The sequence below is a fragment of the Pseudopipra pipra genome, chromosome 4, assembly GCF_036250125.1.
Source record: "Pseudopipra pipra isolate bDixPip1 chromosome 4, bDixPip1.hap1, whole genome shotgun sequence".
NCBI classification, from domain to species: domain Eukaryota; kingdom Metazoa; phylum Chordata; class Aves; order Passeriformes; family Pipridae; genus Pseudopipra; species Pseudopipra pipra.
Window position 1 is genome coordinate 45,562,739 of NC_087552.1, and position 17,797 is coordinate 45,580,535.

A 17,797-nucleotide genomic window follows, 5' to 3' on the forward strand; every position below is an offset into this window, starting at 1 on the left:
GTCTCGGCGGGGAGGAGCCGGGAGGGGCCGGGAGGGGCCGGCGCTCCCGCGGGTCCCGCTGCTGGAAGGGCCGTCGGCGCTGTGCTGCCCGGGGGCCCGATGCCGCGAGCACCCGGTCTTTTTCGCTGAGAACCCCGTGTTCTGAGCAGAGCTGCACCCTAGACACGCTCGACCTCGGGGGCACCTGTAGAGCGTCACCGCTCGCAGCGGCTCGGCGGTGACAGCCGCGCTTCGCCACGCGTGGCTCTGCACGGGTGCAAAGCTCTTGGCTGCCTTCGGGCCCGCAGCTGGCTCGGCAGAGGGGAGCGGGGCAGCGAGGGCTGTGCAGGTGGTGCCACAGGTGACCCTGCAGGTGCACGTCGGGCACAGAACAGCGCTGGCTAAGACAGCAAGAGTACGTTTTAAAGTCAAACGATTGCACTCATACCAGCCACAGCAAAGAGACTCCCAGTAGCTCAGGAAAAGCTGCCTCACAGTGGAAAACAGAGGAAGTATCTATGTTCCCATTTGGGGCTCCATAGTCCGTGACAATTTTCATGGACGCCTGTGTGAAGCACACTGAGAAGGTGTACGCATCTCTTCACTGCTTAGAGATGAACGTGATAAGCTTGACATTTGCAGCGTGTATGTTTATGCTCACGCCGGGCTGTCAAAAACCGTTTTTTGAAATTTGAGGGTTTCCTTGGAGGAGAAGGGAGCAGAAAATATGACTGGAGGGGCCACAAAGGTAGATACAAAGCAAGGTGAAGACACTGGACTGGAAGGGGGGGAAAACAATGGCTGTCAGAGATCACAAGTCTGAACTGTAGTAGACAAGACCACAGTTCAGTGTGAATAAAACTAAACAGGGAATCGTGTCCCTGGCCACAGCTCCATGGCCATAGCAGATGTGAGAGTAGAACAGCTACAGACCTTGAAGGAAGCAGAGGATTCATCTACATCCACACACACACGCACAAATTAGAAAGGATATGCTGCCCTACTCTCATAAATACACAGACACGCAGAGTTTGGATACCTGCTTGCCTGAGCCTGCTCCAAGACTTCACCTGGGGTAGTTGGTTAGTGTGAAAAATCCAGTAGGGCCCAGGTGTGGAGTAAGATGATGAAATTTCATTATTTCTTTTTCATTTTATTATCGGTATATCCTAGACTTGTTGTCCATTATCTGTAGCAAATTAAGAAACATACTTGGGTTTTTTTGCTACAGGATATTTTAAAAGTCTTTCCCCCTTTAAACAGTTAGAATGCCATCAAATATTATATTCTGAAAAGGTTATCAGTCTTTGTTTAAAGGTAAATGAATCTCAGAGATAACTCAGAAAATATGTGTAGTATAAACTGCAAATTTGCATTTGGAAATATTAACAGTTCCTGCTTATGATGAAGAGTGGGCTTTTTTCTTTCATCTGCAAAACTGCTATTTGCAATTCTGATGTGCCTTCTTAGGTCAAATATCCCTTTTTCTTTCATACATGGGGTAGGTCAATAATCTAATGGTGTCTGAGCTCCACATTTTAGTGTATTTTGAAAAACATGGTAATAGCACATGGAAATAACACTCAGACTGCACTAATTTTAAGACATATTTAAACTGACATATACCTTTTTCCTATGTAGATATATGCAATGAAAAAGGAAAATGATTTTATGAATTTTGTGTCCTAGTTTTAAATGAGTATGCGTGAAAAACCAGCCACATTTTCATTTATCGCCATCAGAAGAACTAATGTAAATTTACATGTAATGACCCCAATTCTCCACAAGAGTAAGCCAATAGCTTAAATACATCTTTTCAAGTAAATGTTTTAAATGTGATACTTGCAGAATGACTCTTGTCCTCATTTAAATCAGTGGCCCTGTTCCCGCTGCTTCATGGGACCAAGATTTTCAAGACCAGTCTTAGTAAGTCTGTATGTACAATACAGACTTACATGACTATTAATAATTTGAAAACTTCATGAGGATTATATAAGAGTTGCAGTATACCTCTAAAAAATCCAGTCATAACGCCTCTTAAGTCTGTGAACAAAGATGATTATCCAAATGTCTCTAAAAACAGTGCGGAGAATAAGCTTGCTTTGGCAGTGGGGTTCTCATTGTCAAGGCTATCGTTATCCATTGCCCAGACACAGGCTTTTATTCTCTTGCTATACCCACAGTACTATCCAAAGTTGAGGAAGGTTTTGGGGTTGGTTTGCTTCAGGTTTTTGGGGGAGTTGGTGTTTTGTTTTTGTTGTTTTTTTTTTTTTGCTGTTTTGGTTTGCTTTTTCACAAAAAAGGGAAAAGGGAGACAACAATGAGTTTGCTCATCCAGCTTTGAGGTTAGGTGGATACCAGGAAAATGCTTGGTGCTTCAGAAAGTTGAGCAGCATGAATGCTGAGGGCTACTCACTCCCTCTGGAAATCAAACCTAACATCATCTCTGGCTTGGCACTGTAACACAAGATGCCTAAATCAAAGGGTGTTATTCTCTATTTCAGTGACTTCTTCAGTGCCTTGAAGCAAGCAGGAAACAAAGATTGCTACTATCCTCATCTCCAGACCGTCCTCATTTAAACATAAAATGTGGTTGTGTTTTCCCCTCTACAAAAATGCATACAAATTATCATGTTATTTATTTTAAATGTTTTATGATTTGTATAATGTCATGACATTAGATATCTGGAATACTAATGATTTGAATTCATTATATTATTTTAGTGTTAACTAAAACTATAGTGGTGTTTAAAGTTACAGCTGTTGTATGAAGTACATACAAGTGACATTCAGCTTTATTTAAAAAATATGGAACAAATACACAATTTTTATCCCACAAAGCACATTTTACAGTAAATGAAGAGCAATGTAATTTTCATCAGAATTTGGAACTAAGGTAACTAAAAATGTCACTGATAACAATTCTATTGTAAAGTGGGAAAAAAGCACCATATTCTTAAATATAAGCATTTTTACATTCATAAAAATTCAAAACTTTTTTCATTTTGGTAGAGCACTTCAAAGAAATAAAAATTTGTAGTTTAAGTTGCATCATAATCATCTTATCAACATTTTAAATGCTCAGCAGCATATAATATAGAAATAATCACTAGAATGTACATATGAACAAAAAGGAAAAGTTAAAATGGATATGAATGCTAATGTTTTTTTAAAGTGATGCACACATAACTGTTTTTAAAGATATGAAACACATATTTCACGCTTTACTTTCTGGTAACACAAAAGAGAAAAGCCTTCCTAAACATCAAAATCTTGGTGAAGCTGGAGTTTACCTGGCAAAAGGCTCATGAAACATAGAAAGACAATAGAATTTGTCCAACTGAAAATTTAAAAAAAAAAATATATATATACATAGTTCTGCATGTCAATGCACAGCAATCCTTCAACTTAGCTAATGTTAGGGAGTTTGATTTCTAAAATCAAATGGAAAATAGATCAACACATGGTAAAGGCATTATATTTAGCTTTGGAAAGGTCCAACTATTAAAAATGCAGAGGTCCTCAAAACATATACCTGAAAGAAATACTAAAGGTACAGGAAATTAAAAACAAATACAAATATCCTATACCATATGAAATACCTCCTGCTTTTTCTGTAAAATATATATTTGCTTAACACTGAGTAACCTCAGTGCTTTCAGTGAACATACTGCAGTTTGTACAAATTTCCTAGCAAGTCTAGGAAGAATTAGGGCCAAAGAGCATTAAAAAGGTGCTTTTGTTTTCTTTTTTATGCACTCAAGTAACACATGCCAGCCTTTTTGTGAATTAACTTCCTACCATAAAAAATGCACCTCAATGTCAAAGGCCTCATATCTGAATAAAATGATTGCACAGTCCCACACAGATTTCCTGCATTGTCAAGGATTTCACCATCTCAGGATGCTTATGGCACACTGATATTGGCACTTGTTAAAACTTCCATGAAAACACTATGCCTTATATTTCTTAAATATATATATGTGTATATATATATATATTTGCATAAATTTTAAGGAAAAGGGGACTAGACTTGTATATTTATCATCTAATAAAATAGGAAATCTACATTTAAGCTTTACCAAGTTTTGCCTCTAAATTCATTTTATCATTTGGAGTTTCTGGATGACACAGTTAAATTCATATATGTAAGTAACTCTGTATCACTACTATTGACATTTATTCTGATAGTTCTCCAACAGCAGATAATATAAATGGCTTTAACACATGGAGACATAAACATATTATGACAGATTTCAGGAACCTAACCAGCATTTGTTTTGCAGGAAAAAGCATACTTATAGAATAGTTTCATCCATGATAACAAGCAATGAAATCTAAGTTACCTCATAAAACTTTCTATTGCAGAATTAGGACTGGAATAGCACGAGAACATCAGTTCAGATAACATGAATGATTTGGAAATGTTTTATAACTCTTATTCCTCAGAACAAAAAGCACATTTATTTGTGCTCTGTTAAATATAGTTTTGGCTTACTTTCTTAAATCCAACTAGGTAAAAATAATTCTTTTATCTAATGGCATATCGAGAATGTACCAATGCAAATAAAGTTTTTGAAGGATTTTTTTCTATAAAGGAAGAAAAATCCCAATAGGCTACCTCCAAAAATAGATATTTTGTATTAACACATTCCATTATTATTTTCACAGAACAATTTACAATATCAACAACTGTGTTAAAAAATAACAACAATTTAGTTCCACTGGACTTGTGCTTTCAGCTGCTCTCTCAGCAAGTACAGACATAGCTCCTGTGTAAGGACTAGCATGGCATGTCCTTTGCTTCTGCAAAGCCCCAGTAAAGCATCTGGAATTTCACTACTGCATATACAAATGCATATCAAACTTACCATAAATATCTTACTTATGGCTTGTCTGGTTTTACTCAGTCACTGACTTATAGCTACTTTAACTATACACACATATAAATAAGCTTTGCACAGTTGAAGAAACCAGAGTACCCAATTACTTTCCTTTAATTTCATTTTATATCTTATTAGTTATGTGGATAGTTCCCATGCTGCAGCTCCTTCCATCTCCTTTAGCAACATTTGTACAGGCACATTCTATTGTTTTTAAATAATTTCTCTAACAAGGAGCAGGGAGGAGAAATATTCATACAAATAAAAGAGGACATTGTCAATACACAAACTGCTGACACATCCATGAGGTAAATAAGCTAGAAAATTTATTTCCTTTAGTTCTCTCCGGAGGCCTTTACTAGCCTTGCTTTAGTCAGAAGTTTATTATATTGACAGTATCCTTTCAAAGGAAAATGCCAGTGCAATATAGAAATTATTTTAACCAGTTCATCAAAATCATTATGGGCCAGACAGGTGCAAATGCACAGACAGGTGTGCACACATACATTCTATATGATGGCCTTGGAAGGGAATGCAGTCTTTCTTGCACATCAAAGAGCAGCAGCAGTTTGCACCTTGGGAGCCTGGCTGGCCTGCTCTGTGGCATCAACAGCCATAGGAAAAAGTAAGCCTGTGCTTCCCACACACTGAGATGTGTAAAGAATTTTAAAAGAGCTGTGTTTCACTGTAGGCTTGTAAAGACATCGTACAAAAACTTTACATGGGTGCTGCTGACTTGCTCCTACAGTAATGGCTTTTTTTGCAGCTGAGGATTTAAGACTACTGAGAAAGAAGTAATTTTAAGATTAAAAAGAGTGCTGTATTGCTCTGAAAAAAAAAAACAAAACAGGAGAGAGACAGAAGCAGCCTAACTAGTTTGGGAGTTTTTTGTTGTTTTTCTTTTTTGGGGGGTTTGGTTGTTTTGTACTTTTGGGTATTGTTGTTGGTTGTTGTCGTTGGTTGGTTGTGAAATTCCAGCTATTATAAGGTGCTTTTCACTGTCAACCAATATAGCTCTCATGGCATCTAAAGTTTTTACATGTAATAACAGAGATTAATACTAATGATTAGTACCAGCAACTCTCCGTGACAAAGTCCAAGACAGTTCTTAGTCTAGGGAAACTGTTTTTGTAAATACATTCTTGCAAAATGACTTCATACTGTAGAATCCTTCATGGGACTTGAGCCTACTATTTGCTGAGAAAAAGTGCTAAAACGTCTGGGTGCCTTTGAGAGGTGACATGACTTATATTGAAAGAGGAACAGTTTCTATTTTTATCAGCATTAAAATAACTGTTCACCCAGCACTGCCACAACAATTTCGTTCTTTACATAAATTAGCATTTAGACGTCATACCCACATGAATGGATTTGTGGATGTAGGTAGGCTTTGCTCACAAAAAAGTGCTGACATGTTTAAAGCTTAGTGAAGTGCAGAAATACTGTTCTGATAAGGTTTTTTTCCAAAGCTCATACCTCTGTTTTTTTAAACCTCCCCTTCCATCTGAAAAGAAAGCTGGGATTTTGTGCATTAAGTCTTCTGAGGAAAAGCCACGTGTAACACCAATATCAGAAATATCAGTTCTGGCATATGATAAAGGAAAAGAAAGTATTACTAAATGAGTAGTAAGGAGAAAAACTTGATGACTGCTCTATGTAAGTACCAAATTATGTAGTCAGGGATAAAATTCCGGCCCTTCTGAAATCAAAAGCACAGTACTTGCTAAATCACATAGGACTGTCACCGTCAATACTGTGACCAACAGATTAGTTCCCAGATGCTTTTGCAGAAAACAACATAGCTCCTCTTGAGAGTATTATTCTATACACACTTCTATACAGCATCTTTTAAAGAAAAGGCATTCACATAAGTAGAAATCTTGAATATTATTTAGAGGGACTAAAAACCTTCGAAGTACTTTTACTGCTTGAGTTCTCTAGGACTACTGATTAGTAGTCATGATTAATAAAGGTAAGCAATTATTTCTTTTTACATAAATATATGGTCCTCTACTTTTTACAAAGTATCTGATCCATACAATTACCATTCATTTTGCAAATACTTTCCAGGCTTGAATGAAATTTATCTCCAATGAGAGTTACTTCAGTAGAAAGAAGAAAATTTAGATTGTGACCAAAACATGTAACAGAGATAAGGAGAAGGTATGAAAGGCACTTGTGTCCACAACACATTGTCAAATATTCAGAACTTCTGGCAGACGGTTCTAAAATTCTTCATATTTGATGATTGCCAGTGATTTTGGATGACACTTCAAACAATGCCTCTAAATTTTTGCTTGCCAAAGGGTACTTTTCTTTTCTTTTTTAATATAAATATTAATCTCCATGCTGTCAGTTCTGAAATGATGAAGATGGATTAGCAGCTTGTCCAAAATATCAGTCAGGCCTTGTAGTAAACACTTTCTAGAAGCACAATGTTGGCAGAAAGCTTTTGAAATTTCAGTCTGCAAATGTCAATTAAAGGTTTAAAAGATTTGTGTGTTGGAAGAGATTAACATTCACTTGTCCTTTCATGTGGAAGAAATTGATCCCTTTCATTTGCATTTTCAGGTTCATCCAGTTCTTCCACAGGGTTCTTTTCTTTCAACCCACTATTTTCTGAACAAGAATCATCATCTCCATCATTACGATGACCTTCAACACTGTGTCTGATGCCATAAGCAAAGTAAATGAGGAAGCCTTCCAAAAGGAAAAAAAAAAAGTTCACAGACTTTTCAGACAAGTAGTGCATTAAAAATGCATGTATTTCTCTCTGGCTGAATATATTTTGCAAAACAATTTTCTTCTTCAGGTATCTGAATCAGAGCTCATGCTTCAGGTCTTTCCTGTTTCTATGGGAAATCCCAGTGCATCATTTTTACATAATTAAATGCTCTAATAGGTCATGGAAACTACTAATTTATGTCTAGATGGAATGAATACAATTTCCTAGATCTAAAAGGAGAATGACTGATATACTGGGAAGAAACCTTTTACAAACAGGTTCCTACATAATTTTGGCTATACTTACTAGGAAAAAAAATTGTGGCTTATTGGAATTCATCTTTTTACCTCAAAACTGTATCTACGATTTTGACTGCATATAAATACTTCTTCTGAAGCATGCTCTTTTTTGATCAGAAATCATAAGCTGACGTTTAATATATCACAGAGGTTTTTTCAAATATTTAAAGGAAAAGAATGTTCTAAGATGAGATTCATGATTTCTAGTTTATGAAGTGACTGAAATGAACAGAATTACTTACCGAGTGCCATCCAGAAGCTAAATCTAATCCAAGTTTCTCCACTTAACTGCACCATCAAGTAAATATTTACCAGTATACTGAATGATGGCAAAAATGGCAATAGTGGAACCTAAAAGGAAATATTTAATATGTTTATATTAAATATATATTTTTTGCATATCACACTTCTGTTATATAACAAAAACTAGAGGTAACACATATAACCACTAATAAAGAATTGAATTTTTATTTGCCGTTGTTATGTAGTGAAATTGTCTTTTTCATTGGGTTTAACCACCAGTTTCTACATATCTTAAAAACTCTTAAAATACATTGTGTTTAATATATATTCTCTAAGGCTGTGGAAAAACTTTCCAGTTTTCTGCTGAACTTATACTAATAAATTCTTGTATTTACAGCTGAAAAATATATTTATGTACATATCACTTCTTTCTGAAATGCATCTCCAGCTCCTCCAGATTCCTCGACTTTCATCACTATACTTCATTATGTCCATTAAATAATTGATCTTAGAACATAAGTGAAAGCACAAAATGAAAGGACTTATACTCTGGGAGGTATGAACTATATTGTGGCCCAAAGAACTGCTGACAACACAGACAAGTGATTGTACTCTCATCAGTTTCTGAACTGTTTTCCAGTATCTGAGTTCTCTGTCCCACTCGTTAGAATCCATCAAAACCTCTCATTAGAGAATAACAGAGTAAATATGTTATTCACCATAAAGGCCATTTTCTGCTGGTTTTGAGGCTGTCTTTGGATGAGGAGAATGGTAACTATGAAGGACACTGCTAACACAGCAAGAAGGCCAATACTCCAGGGCTCCAAGTTAGCAATGAAATGAATCCCATATGTAGCGAGGACACTCAAGCCACAAACCAAGCAAGCTGTATGACAAACAAAATTATAGAAAAAGTCAATTTCTGCATTGAAGAGGAAGTGACTTTTAAGAAGAGTTGATAGCAAGTCTTCAATATGTAGTATTATCATGAATATGTTTAATTAAAAGAAAATATACTAGACTGCAGATTAGATCGATCCATCAAGAAGTATAAAGGCATAGAATCATTATATAAAAGCAAATTAATTAGGACAGAAAGAAGGCATGTTATCAGTGAATTTTTAATTCTGTCTTTAATAAAATTCCATTATTTATGTTAATGCATATATGAGTTTGGACAGCTGAATACTTACCTAAGAGGCTCACTAAAAAGTTAACAGTAGTTGCTGTCTGCTCAGTTGGTAAACTGGATGGATTAATCAGGGCCTGAAGACTGAAGCGATTCTCTTCTATCATATTTATCTGTGATTCACTTACTGCAGATCCCCTTTCAGCTGCAGCCAAAGCTGCTTTTTCTGGAGAATATTTTGGTTCCTCATAGGTTACAGTGGGTTGGTATCTATGCATAAAACAAGCAGGATAATAAGAAAACATTAAGCTTACTTTGGGTTTTGAAGCAATATGAATCTAGGAATGTATTTAAATACTAAATTCTTTGCAGTAGTGCATAAGAATTTCACAATTTATAACTGTACTGCAATAGTGTAGGAGTTGGATTACAGGAAGGATGCTGGATGAGGCATCCTGGGAAATGAAGTCCCGAAGTACTCCCACACATGGGCAGTGAGATGCCCTTGGTAATTGGTCAAGGGAGTCACATGTTACTTTGAGGTGCATATAAAAGGTGTCATTCAGCATCCTTCTTGTAACCCGACTCCTACACAATAGCATCGTTAGTCAGTATCATATATAAAAAAACTATAGCAACTCACTTTTTTGATGGGTTTTTGGGGGATTTTTTGAACAGTTTTTAAAGCTACCTGAATGCACAAATGGGTCAGATAAATGACCAGTCCCGTATAGAAAGAGGGGACAGGCTCTGTTCGTCAACAGCAGAGAAAGTTCCTGACTTGTTTCCCATCCTGTAAGAGGCCTCCTAACTACTTAAACTGAAATTTTACATCTGCTTTGTTAGCATTTAAGTGTATTTTTGAAAATACATATGGTAAATGAGTCACTATAGAATAAAACAGTCTTCTCTTTTAAAGTGTAGATTATTGCAACAATGAATTTTAACTGAATTTAAGCTGTTACACTTTTCTAAGTTAATCACTTACCCTTAAGTAATAAAGACTGACTTTTCAAGGACAATTTTCTTTTAAAAGAACAATACATAATAAAGTGAGCTATAGCTACCAATATATAAATTTCATTCCACAGTTTACAAACATGATAGATACCAGAGTTTTACTGAGAAATATTTATAATCTCTTTCTTTGAGAGATAATATTTGTTCTCTCTTTGAAGGCTACCATATCTTGAAGCACTTCTCTGATCTTACATTTCTGGCTAGTGTAAAACAAAGCAATTATTTGAACTTGTTCATCCTGTGAAGGACCTAGAACATCTACACCTTTCACATATAGTCCCCAAAATGTAATAGGCGTGATGTAGAGCAAAGATTGTATTCATATCAAAATATCATTTGTTGAATTCTCACAAGCTTATATTTAGTACCTTTGGGACTAATGCTTGGACCAATACTACTTCTGGAAAATAAAAAGTGTCTAGATTTCACATGAAGCTTTGACTTGACTAACTGCTATACTTCCATGAGAATATATTGGCCATCTAGCAAAAAACATGCCCTGTAAATGTGACTTCTCTTTATTTACTGACCAACACAAAATAAATCACAGTAGAATATGAAGGCTGTTTTTGACTCACCTAAGGATGAGGACACAGGTTGCCACAAGTGAATAAGCAAGAAGTGTACCAATAGACATCATGTCCACTAAAGCCTTTAGGTCAAACAGAAATGCCATTACAGCTAAAACAGAAAAAATAATGCAAAATTTCCATGAGATTGACATAGAATCATTCAGATTGGAAAAGATGTTTAAGACCATCAAGTCAAACCGTAAGTGCCAAGATTAATATTAAGACATTTTAAGCTAAGATTTTCAAATCTGTCCAGAGTCTAACTTTACATTGTTTTATGGACAGCAGTATGAGTGAAATCATGGTAATCCTTAAAACCACATTTTTGAAGCCACTGGTATAGTTCCCAAACCTAATTGCCTACAGTTGGGAATCTGATCTATATAGATAGGCACTGATGAGCCGTACAGTCATGCTGCATAATCAAACGCTTCATATTGGACTTATTCGGACATAAGTATTTGCACACAATGGGGCCATATTAAAAACATATTTTATAGGATAAGGTTCAGATCCTGCAGCAGAATCTCACCAAAGCTGAAAGGATGGATCCCACCGCCAGACCAGGAAAAGTAATCCGACCCAGTTAGTCATTGGGGTGTAAAATTTCTGCTGAGCTGGGAAAAAGCTCTATGTAGAGAGGACTTTCAGAAGTTGTCTCAAATAAAATAGTTTTGTGTTTTGTTTTTTTTTTTAATGGTTATCCTACTAAAAATAGTTTTCAAGTGGCCTTCAGGAAAGGCCAGCAAAATCTCACAAGAATTAATTTTTTTAAGATCATTCAACTCAGAGGCAGAAATTTTTATGATCCTGAGAGTAATTCGAGAAATCTTGTGTCTATAAAAGCTAATGTCACATTCCTTTGGAGATTCTGGAATGTCTTTGTTTGTCTATGCTGTCTGCACACAGATGCACATAGTTCATCAAGAAATTAGCAGAAGCCATCACTAAATGAAAGGCTAATTCCAATTTGTATTTTATTAACATTTTTGAGATGCAGACTTTTTGAAGCATCTCAAACATCAAATCTCAACATCAAAAGAAACTTAAAGGTAGCCTTTATACACTGTGTTTATATGCACACCCAAATTTTTCTATATTCAGAAATATTTATATTTAATATTTGTTACTTTTGTTATTTTTTTTTGTTAATATTTGTTTTATGTTAATGTATTTGTAAACAGGTGCATAAGTGCACAAACACACAGACACATTTTCGCCTGGTATTTGATCCCAAAGGAGGAAGCAAAATGTGATATTCTGAAAACAAGACTGCTGGATTACAGAATTTTTATATCATTTGTGAGTCTCCTTTTCCAATTAAGGAAGGCCATCCTGTTTTCTTTAATGACTGTGGATGTTCCTGAATCCAAAAATTAATCTGCGGAGTAGATTTCTGAACACCTCACTGCTTTTCATGCTCAAAAGTGCATGGGTAAGCAAAGCTGAGGAAGAACAGAACCTACTATAACCTCATGTACAGTAGCTATATTTAATTTTTAATCCTAGCTTCAAAAGGCTACTCTGTAGTCCAGAATGTTCTTTAACATTAGAAATAAAGTGAAAAATGCCTCTGTTTCTTACTAAGAGAAAAAAAAGGCACAGTATCGCTTTTCCACTTCTCTTAATTCTACTCCAAGAGACAATGGTAGATCCATTTATGATGAAACTGGACTGACACCAAAACATTTTGCTAGACTTTCGCCATTGCAGTTATCACCTGTGAAAAGGTAAGTCACATAATACCATGAGACAGTTGCCTCAGCTGTAGTCTTGACCTGGTAACTTTAATTAAGTGGCCAAACACCTAATTTCCTTAACATTTCTCAAAGCTATAAGACTTTCATGCTACAAATGCATAGAAAAATCAGATCATATAAGCTGTTGCATACATCCGTAACTATTCTAGCAGAACTATTTTTGGCCACAAGTTACCAAGTATGTTGGGTTTTTTTTTAATAGAAGAAGAAATTACTCTTTCTCCAGCAGTAGATAAAGCTGTTTTCAGATCAGCTGTTGACACACCAAGTGCCCCAAACTCTCTAAAAGCAGTCTGATGAGGGTTGCAGCATAGCTACAGTGAGGGCTGTGTAACTGCATCAACCACTTTACCAGCTGGGGAATACAGTTTTCCTTCTTCTCATCATTACTGTGATTTCTGATAAAGATCTTGATTTTATCCCACAAAACCACACTTCCAAATTATTGTAGGAGAATATGTCGATAAGATAAATAACATAACATTGACACAATAAAGGTAACCCTAAGCAATTTATTTGTACTCTGACCAAAGAAAAGGGAACTGATAATAAAGCTTCATGTGGGAAGTCTCCAGACAATGACTGTGCCTTTCCACATAATTGTCAAGTACGTGGTGTGAGCAGTTCCAGTCTTGTGGCATCTGAAAATACCCTCCCTATAAATGAAAATATTGTGGTCTCATTTCTGAACCTCTTATTTGAGATCAATTTTAGCCAGGGTTGCTAAATGTTCTAAGGCATGTGCTTCATTACTTAAAAAACTTATTTATTTGCCTTTGAGTTAAATCCCTTTAGAGCTTCCAGTTTTCCAGGGTGATTAGACATAAGCTGAGATAGCTCAGTTGGTTAGAGCATGGCACTAACACCAAGGTTGTGGGTTTGATGCCCACATGGGCCATTCACTGAAGAGCTGGGCTCGATGATCCTTGCGAGTCCCTTCCAACTCAGAATAGTCTGTGATTCTGTGTCATTCCACTTAAATGACAGAATTTGGGCACAGCTACATGTACCTCTGCAAGAAGTATGGACAGAATTGAAACAGTTGTATGTCAAGAATTAACATTAAGAGTTGGCAACAGCTCCCAAAATACTGTTTTGCTAAAATATATGTAGGCATGTATGTGTATACATATATGTGCAGACACACATAACCCCCCAACATACACACATATCCCTCAACCACAACTTGGTAAGCCTCTACAAAAACAGAATCATTTTCTCTGAAAGACAATTAAAAAATCTTTGTATTTTACATGAAAATAGACCCTGCTGAAAATATAATTTTTTTCTTATATCTCATAATAAAAAATGTGTCAGTTATTTTCCCCCTCCCTTATAGATGTGATAAGTATATTATGAGTACATCAGACAAGGAAACCCTGTCAGTAGAGCATCAGCCTAAGGGACTCAGATTAAGTAATAAGCTTATTCACCTACAACGGGTTAATATTTAAAAAAAAAAATTGAATTCTTTGACATTAAGGCCATCATCACCACCACCATGATTTGCATGATCGGGAGTTCTTACACCCTTTGATTACTCAGTAATTTTATTCCCATTGTACATGCAAGGATAATTAACAAGCAGCCCTTTTCAAAAATATAAAGTACCATGCACGTGCATAGAGTGTTTAAATCTCAGTTTTAAGTAACACGGGCTTCGAGAGCTTACCAGAGATGACCCCTGCTGTCAAGGTGGCAGAAACTGGTGCCTGCCTCTTACTCACTTTGGCAAGAAAACTAAAGAGTAAACCATCGCGTGCCATGGCAAACAGAATTCGGGGCAAAGGGAACATAGAGCCGAGAAGACTAGAACAGAAAAATGTATAGTTCAAATACAGGTTATTAAAAGCACAATGCTTTATTGGTAAACCCAACTACACAAAAAGAAAGCTTGGAAGAGTTAATGGGCTCAGGCATAGTTTTCCTTAGGCTCTGTGTTGCTGCTCTTGGTTTTTTATTTGGTTGACTGATGTTCTTGGTTTTGGTTGTTGTTTATTTTGAACCTAGGCTTTGAAAGCACTCGAGATTAACCAGCAGATACAAAATCTGCAGTAGAGAAAAGTTTTACTGGTAGCCTACTTTACCTAGCAACAAGTAGATTTGACCATTTCAGTCCGAAGCACGTCAAAGCTGCACAACAGTGGTTTATTTTCATAAATGCAACATGTTTAGCAGTGCACCTTTCTTTACAATGATCAACTCTTAGTCTCACCTGCTACTGCACCAGACGATAAAGTAGCAACTAGTGGGGTCTTCGTTTTGGAATTGATTTGAGCTAGACATTTGAAAAGCAACCCATCCTTCGCCATAGCATAGATTACACGTGGTATTGGGAAAATGGATCCAAGAAGACTGAGTAAAAAGCAAACACATGCAACATGGCAAACACAGTTCATGCAGAGTTGTATCATGGAAAAGGTAAACCATGTTAATTAATGGCATCTACAGAAACAAAATGTATGGCTGTAAGACAAAACCAGAATGCCCCATAGCCCAAGGTACTACAGGTCAGACACAAATAGAATTTTTTTTTTAACTGCAAAGTTGATTGCTTTTTTTTAATTATTGGTTTTTTAATTGATTTAGGTAATGAAATTGTGTCATCAGGCAGAATTCAGATTAGCAAGATAACTCTTGCCATCACCATAGTTCTTGGGTGTTAGTGGACCAGAAACATGTTCCAGATCACACTAACTATGAAATTAAGCTTTAGTATTCCTGGAGAAAGTCTGTCAGTCAGAAGCAGCAGCAAATAAATAAGCATTAGTATCATCTCTTTCACACTGTATTTTCATGTGAGGCTGCTGATTAACAGTAATTCAAAGTAAGCACCATACAAGTATATTGGGCAGATTTTTTCTTTCGATTAAAGCACCTCTAGGCAAGCTTCATTAAGATTGTTCCTTTTTTTTTGGAAGTAAAGCTAATTAATTTAGATTTGTTATTAGCAAAAGACAGAACGCTTTTAAACTATTGATAACTTGAAGCTCTTAAACATACTTCTTGAATTAGGTGATTTCTTTCCCTCAAAGAGAAATAATTTTAATTAAGAAAACAAAACGCAAAATTATAGCCAGTATAACCTCTGCAGCAAGCACACTAGTTTTTAACCAGGTGAATGGTTTCTTTTCTTACTTTGCAGAATTGACTGTATCACTTAAAGAAGGCACAGCTTTTACATACCACAGATGCTAAATACATCCAGTAATACTTGTGAGACACAAGTGTTAAGGTTAGACATGAGAGAAGTTTTATTGCAAATGAAGTGATTTTGATGTATGAATGTACCTTCCAAAAAGAATGTTTCTTTGCAGCTGTAGCTTTGTAAAACTCATTTAAACTACCCTTCTTCTAGTACATTCATATATATAATGTAAATATTAACATCTTTACCCTGAGGAAACACATTCATGAAATAACATAGTATGAGGTAACTGTATAAACCAAAAGAATCATCCCAGCATTTTTTCTTAATTATACCTCTACACTGAGGAATATGAAATACAGTTTCCTTTGTTTTGTTCTAAACTGACATCAGTCAACAGACTGAAAGATTAATCTCTCCACAGAAGAAAATATAATTCTTCACTGGAATACACTGGAAAAATAGACTAATAGTCCAAATTTCTAAAAAAGCATTTTACCATCTCAGTTCATTTTGCTTTCCAATATTAATTTCTTTAACTTAGTTTCTCCTTCTATGCAACTTTCATTATTTATCAATGTAAAGGAAAAAATCAGTAAAACCCTCCAAACTGAGGGGACCATGACAACTAGATAGAAAATAACTATAATCCTAGGATGAAATGTCTAACTGTGACATTCTTCAGTCAGCTCTACAATTCTTTTAACATCATTCTGGAACTATTTCCTTTTTCTATCCCCTCCTACATCTACATATTCCTCTCCTTTAAACCACTGTCCACAGTCAGCATGCTCATCATCTTCAGGTTGCTTACAAGGTTATCTCGGAGTGCTGTTAGCATTAGTGCTTCCACAGGCATCATGTTTGCCTTTGTGGAAAGGCAGCCAGTATTCCTACCACCAAAGCTCACACAAATGACTCCTTACTTACATAAGCTCAGGTAAAAGATTGGCATCAGCATTTTTCAGGCCCTGAATTTAAGTATCGAGCAATTCTCTATTCTATGAAAGCATTTATACCACATCAAAATTGGGGTGTAATATATATGAATACATACTAATATATCTCATGCCCTCCCTGATCTTTTTAATCAAAGTAACATGTTAAGATTACATCCACAGTTTCACAAAGGGGAATAAATTATAATATTTTGACAGTTATAATCTATATGACAAATACCCACACAGAAACCACAGGAAAGGATGATGTCAGAAGACAGACTGGCTACTGAAGGAAAACAGAGACAGGCAACAAAGATGAGGAGTGGAGTTTAGTTAATCCTCTCTTCAATTTTGCCTGTAAATGCACAGAGCCCATAGAGCTGCTGAGTCATCAGGAATGGACAGCAAGAAAAGACAAAATGGGTGAGGTTGATTTTACCAGTTAATAAAGATAACTTGCAGGTCATATGTTTGAAAATACATACTTTAATAGTAAGTTTCTACCAAAGAGATAGAGTTCAATAACAGTACAGTTAAAAAAAAGAAACCTAAATTAATGCAGCTACTGTGATGTAGACCTGCTTAAGTATAAAACTTGCTTATAATACTTACTGCTAATTCTTTGCATGGACTGAGCCTTCAAAATGAACATGTGAACATACATATAAATGTAATACATTATTCATCAGCTTTTCCCAGCAAAATCAGTATTTCAATGTCTTTACCTTGTAGACAAAGCACAGAGGGATCCCACTGCTACAACGTATTTAGCAGGACCCCATGCAACATATTCAAATGCTACTGGCAGAGGACTTTTCTCATCCAGCAGATAGTATGGCATCATAAGTGTCAGTGCAGCTGAAACCCCAAAATAGGCCATGAAGCAGACAAGCAGGGACACCACAATTCCTATGGGTATGGCTTTCTGAGGATTCTTGACCTCTTCTCCTGAAAAAAGGGGGGAAAAAAACCCATCAAAAAATTCTTATGAATTTGCGCCTTCAGCTTTAAAAGATAACATCAAAGACAAATTGTTTGTTAATCTAAGTCATATCTGTAATAGAAGTTTTAAAAATCTGAGTGAAATAAGCTGAGAGA

The 17,797-nt window shown here is 36.0% G+C and overlaps 1 protein-coding gene across 7 annotated transcripts in view; it reads right to left on the reverse strand.

Annotated features, from left to right (window-relative positions):
- Positions 1–2,756: 2,756 nt before the first annotated feature.
- The window catches only part of SLC7A2 (solute carrier family 7 member 2), a 55,825-nt gene continuing 40,784 nt past the window's right edge, over positions 2,757–17,797 (reverse strand). For 5 of the 7 annotated variants that reach the window (XM_064652766.1, XM_064652769.1, XM_064652764.1 and 2 more), the window contains exons 6-12: positions 17,425–17,647; positions 14,826–14,965; positions 10,857–10,959; positions 9,323–9,528; positions 8,849–9,015; positions 8,129–8,237; positions 2,757–7,562 (exon numbers count right to left, since the gene is read on the reverse strand). In XM_064652766.1, coding sequence (XP_064508836.1) covers positions 7,375–7,562; positions 8,129–8,237; positions 8,849–9,015; positions 9,323–9,528; positions 10,857–10,959; positions 14,826–14,965; positions 17,425–17,647 — 1,136 coding nt within the window. In that variant the 3' untranslated portion in view covers positions 2,757–7,374. Of the gene's footprint in view, positions 7,563–8,128; positions 8,238–8,848; positions 9,016–9,322; positions 9,529–10,856; positions 10,960–14,282; positions 14,420–14,825; positions 14,966–17,424; positions 17,648–17,797 lie in introns of all 7 variants that reach the window. The other 2 variants (XM_064652770.1, XM_064652768.1) reach the window with 1 other exon arrangement.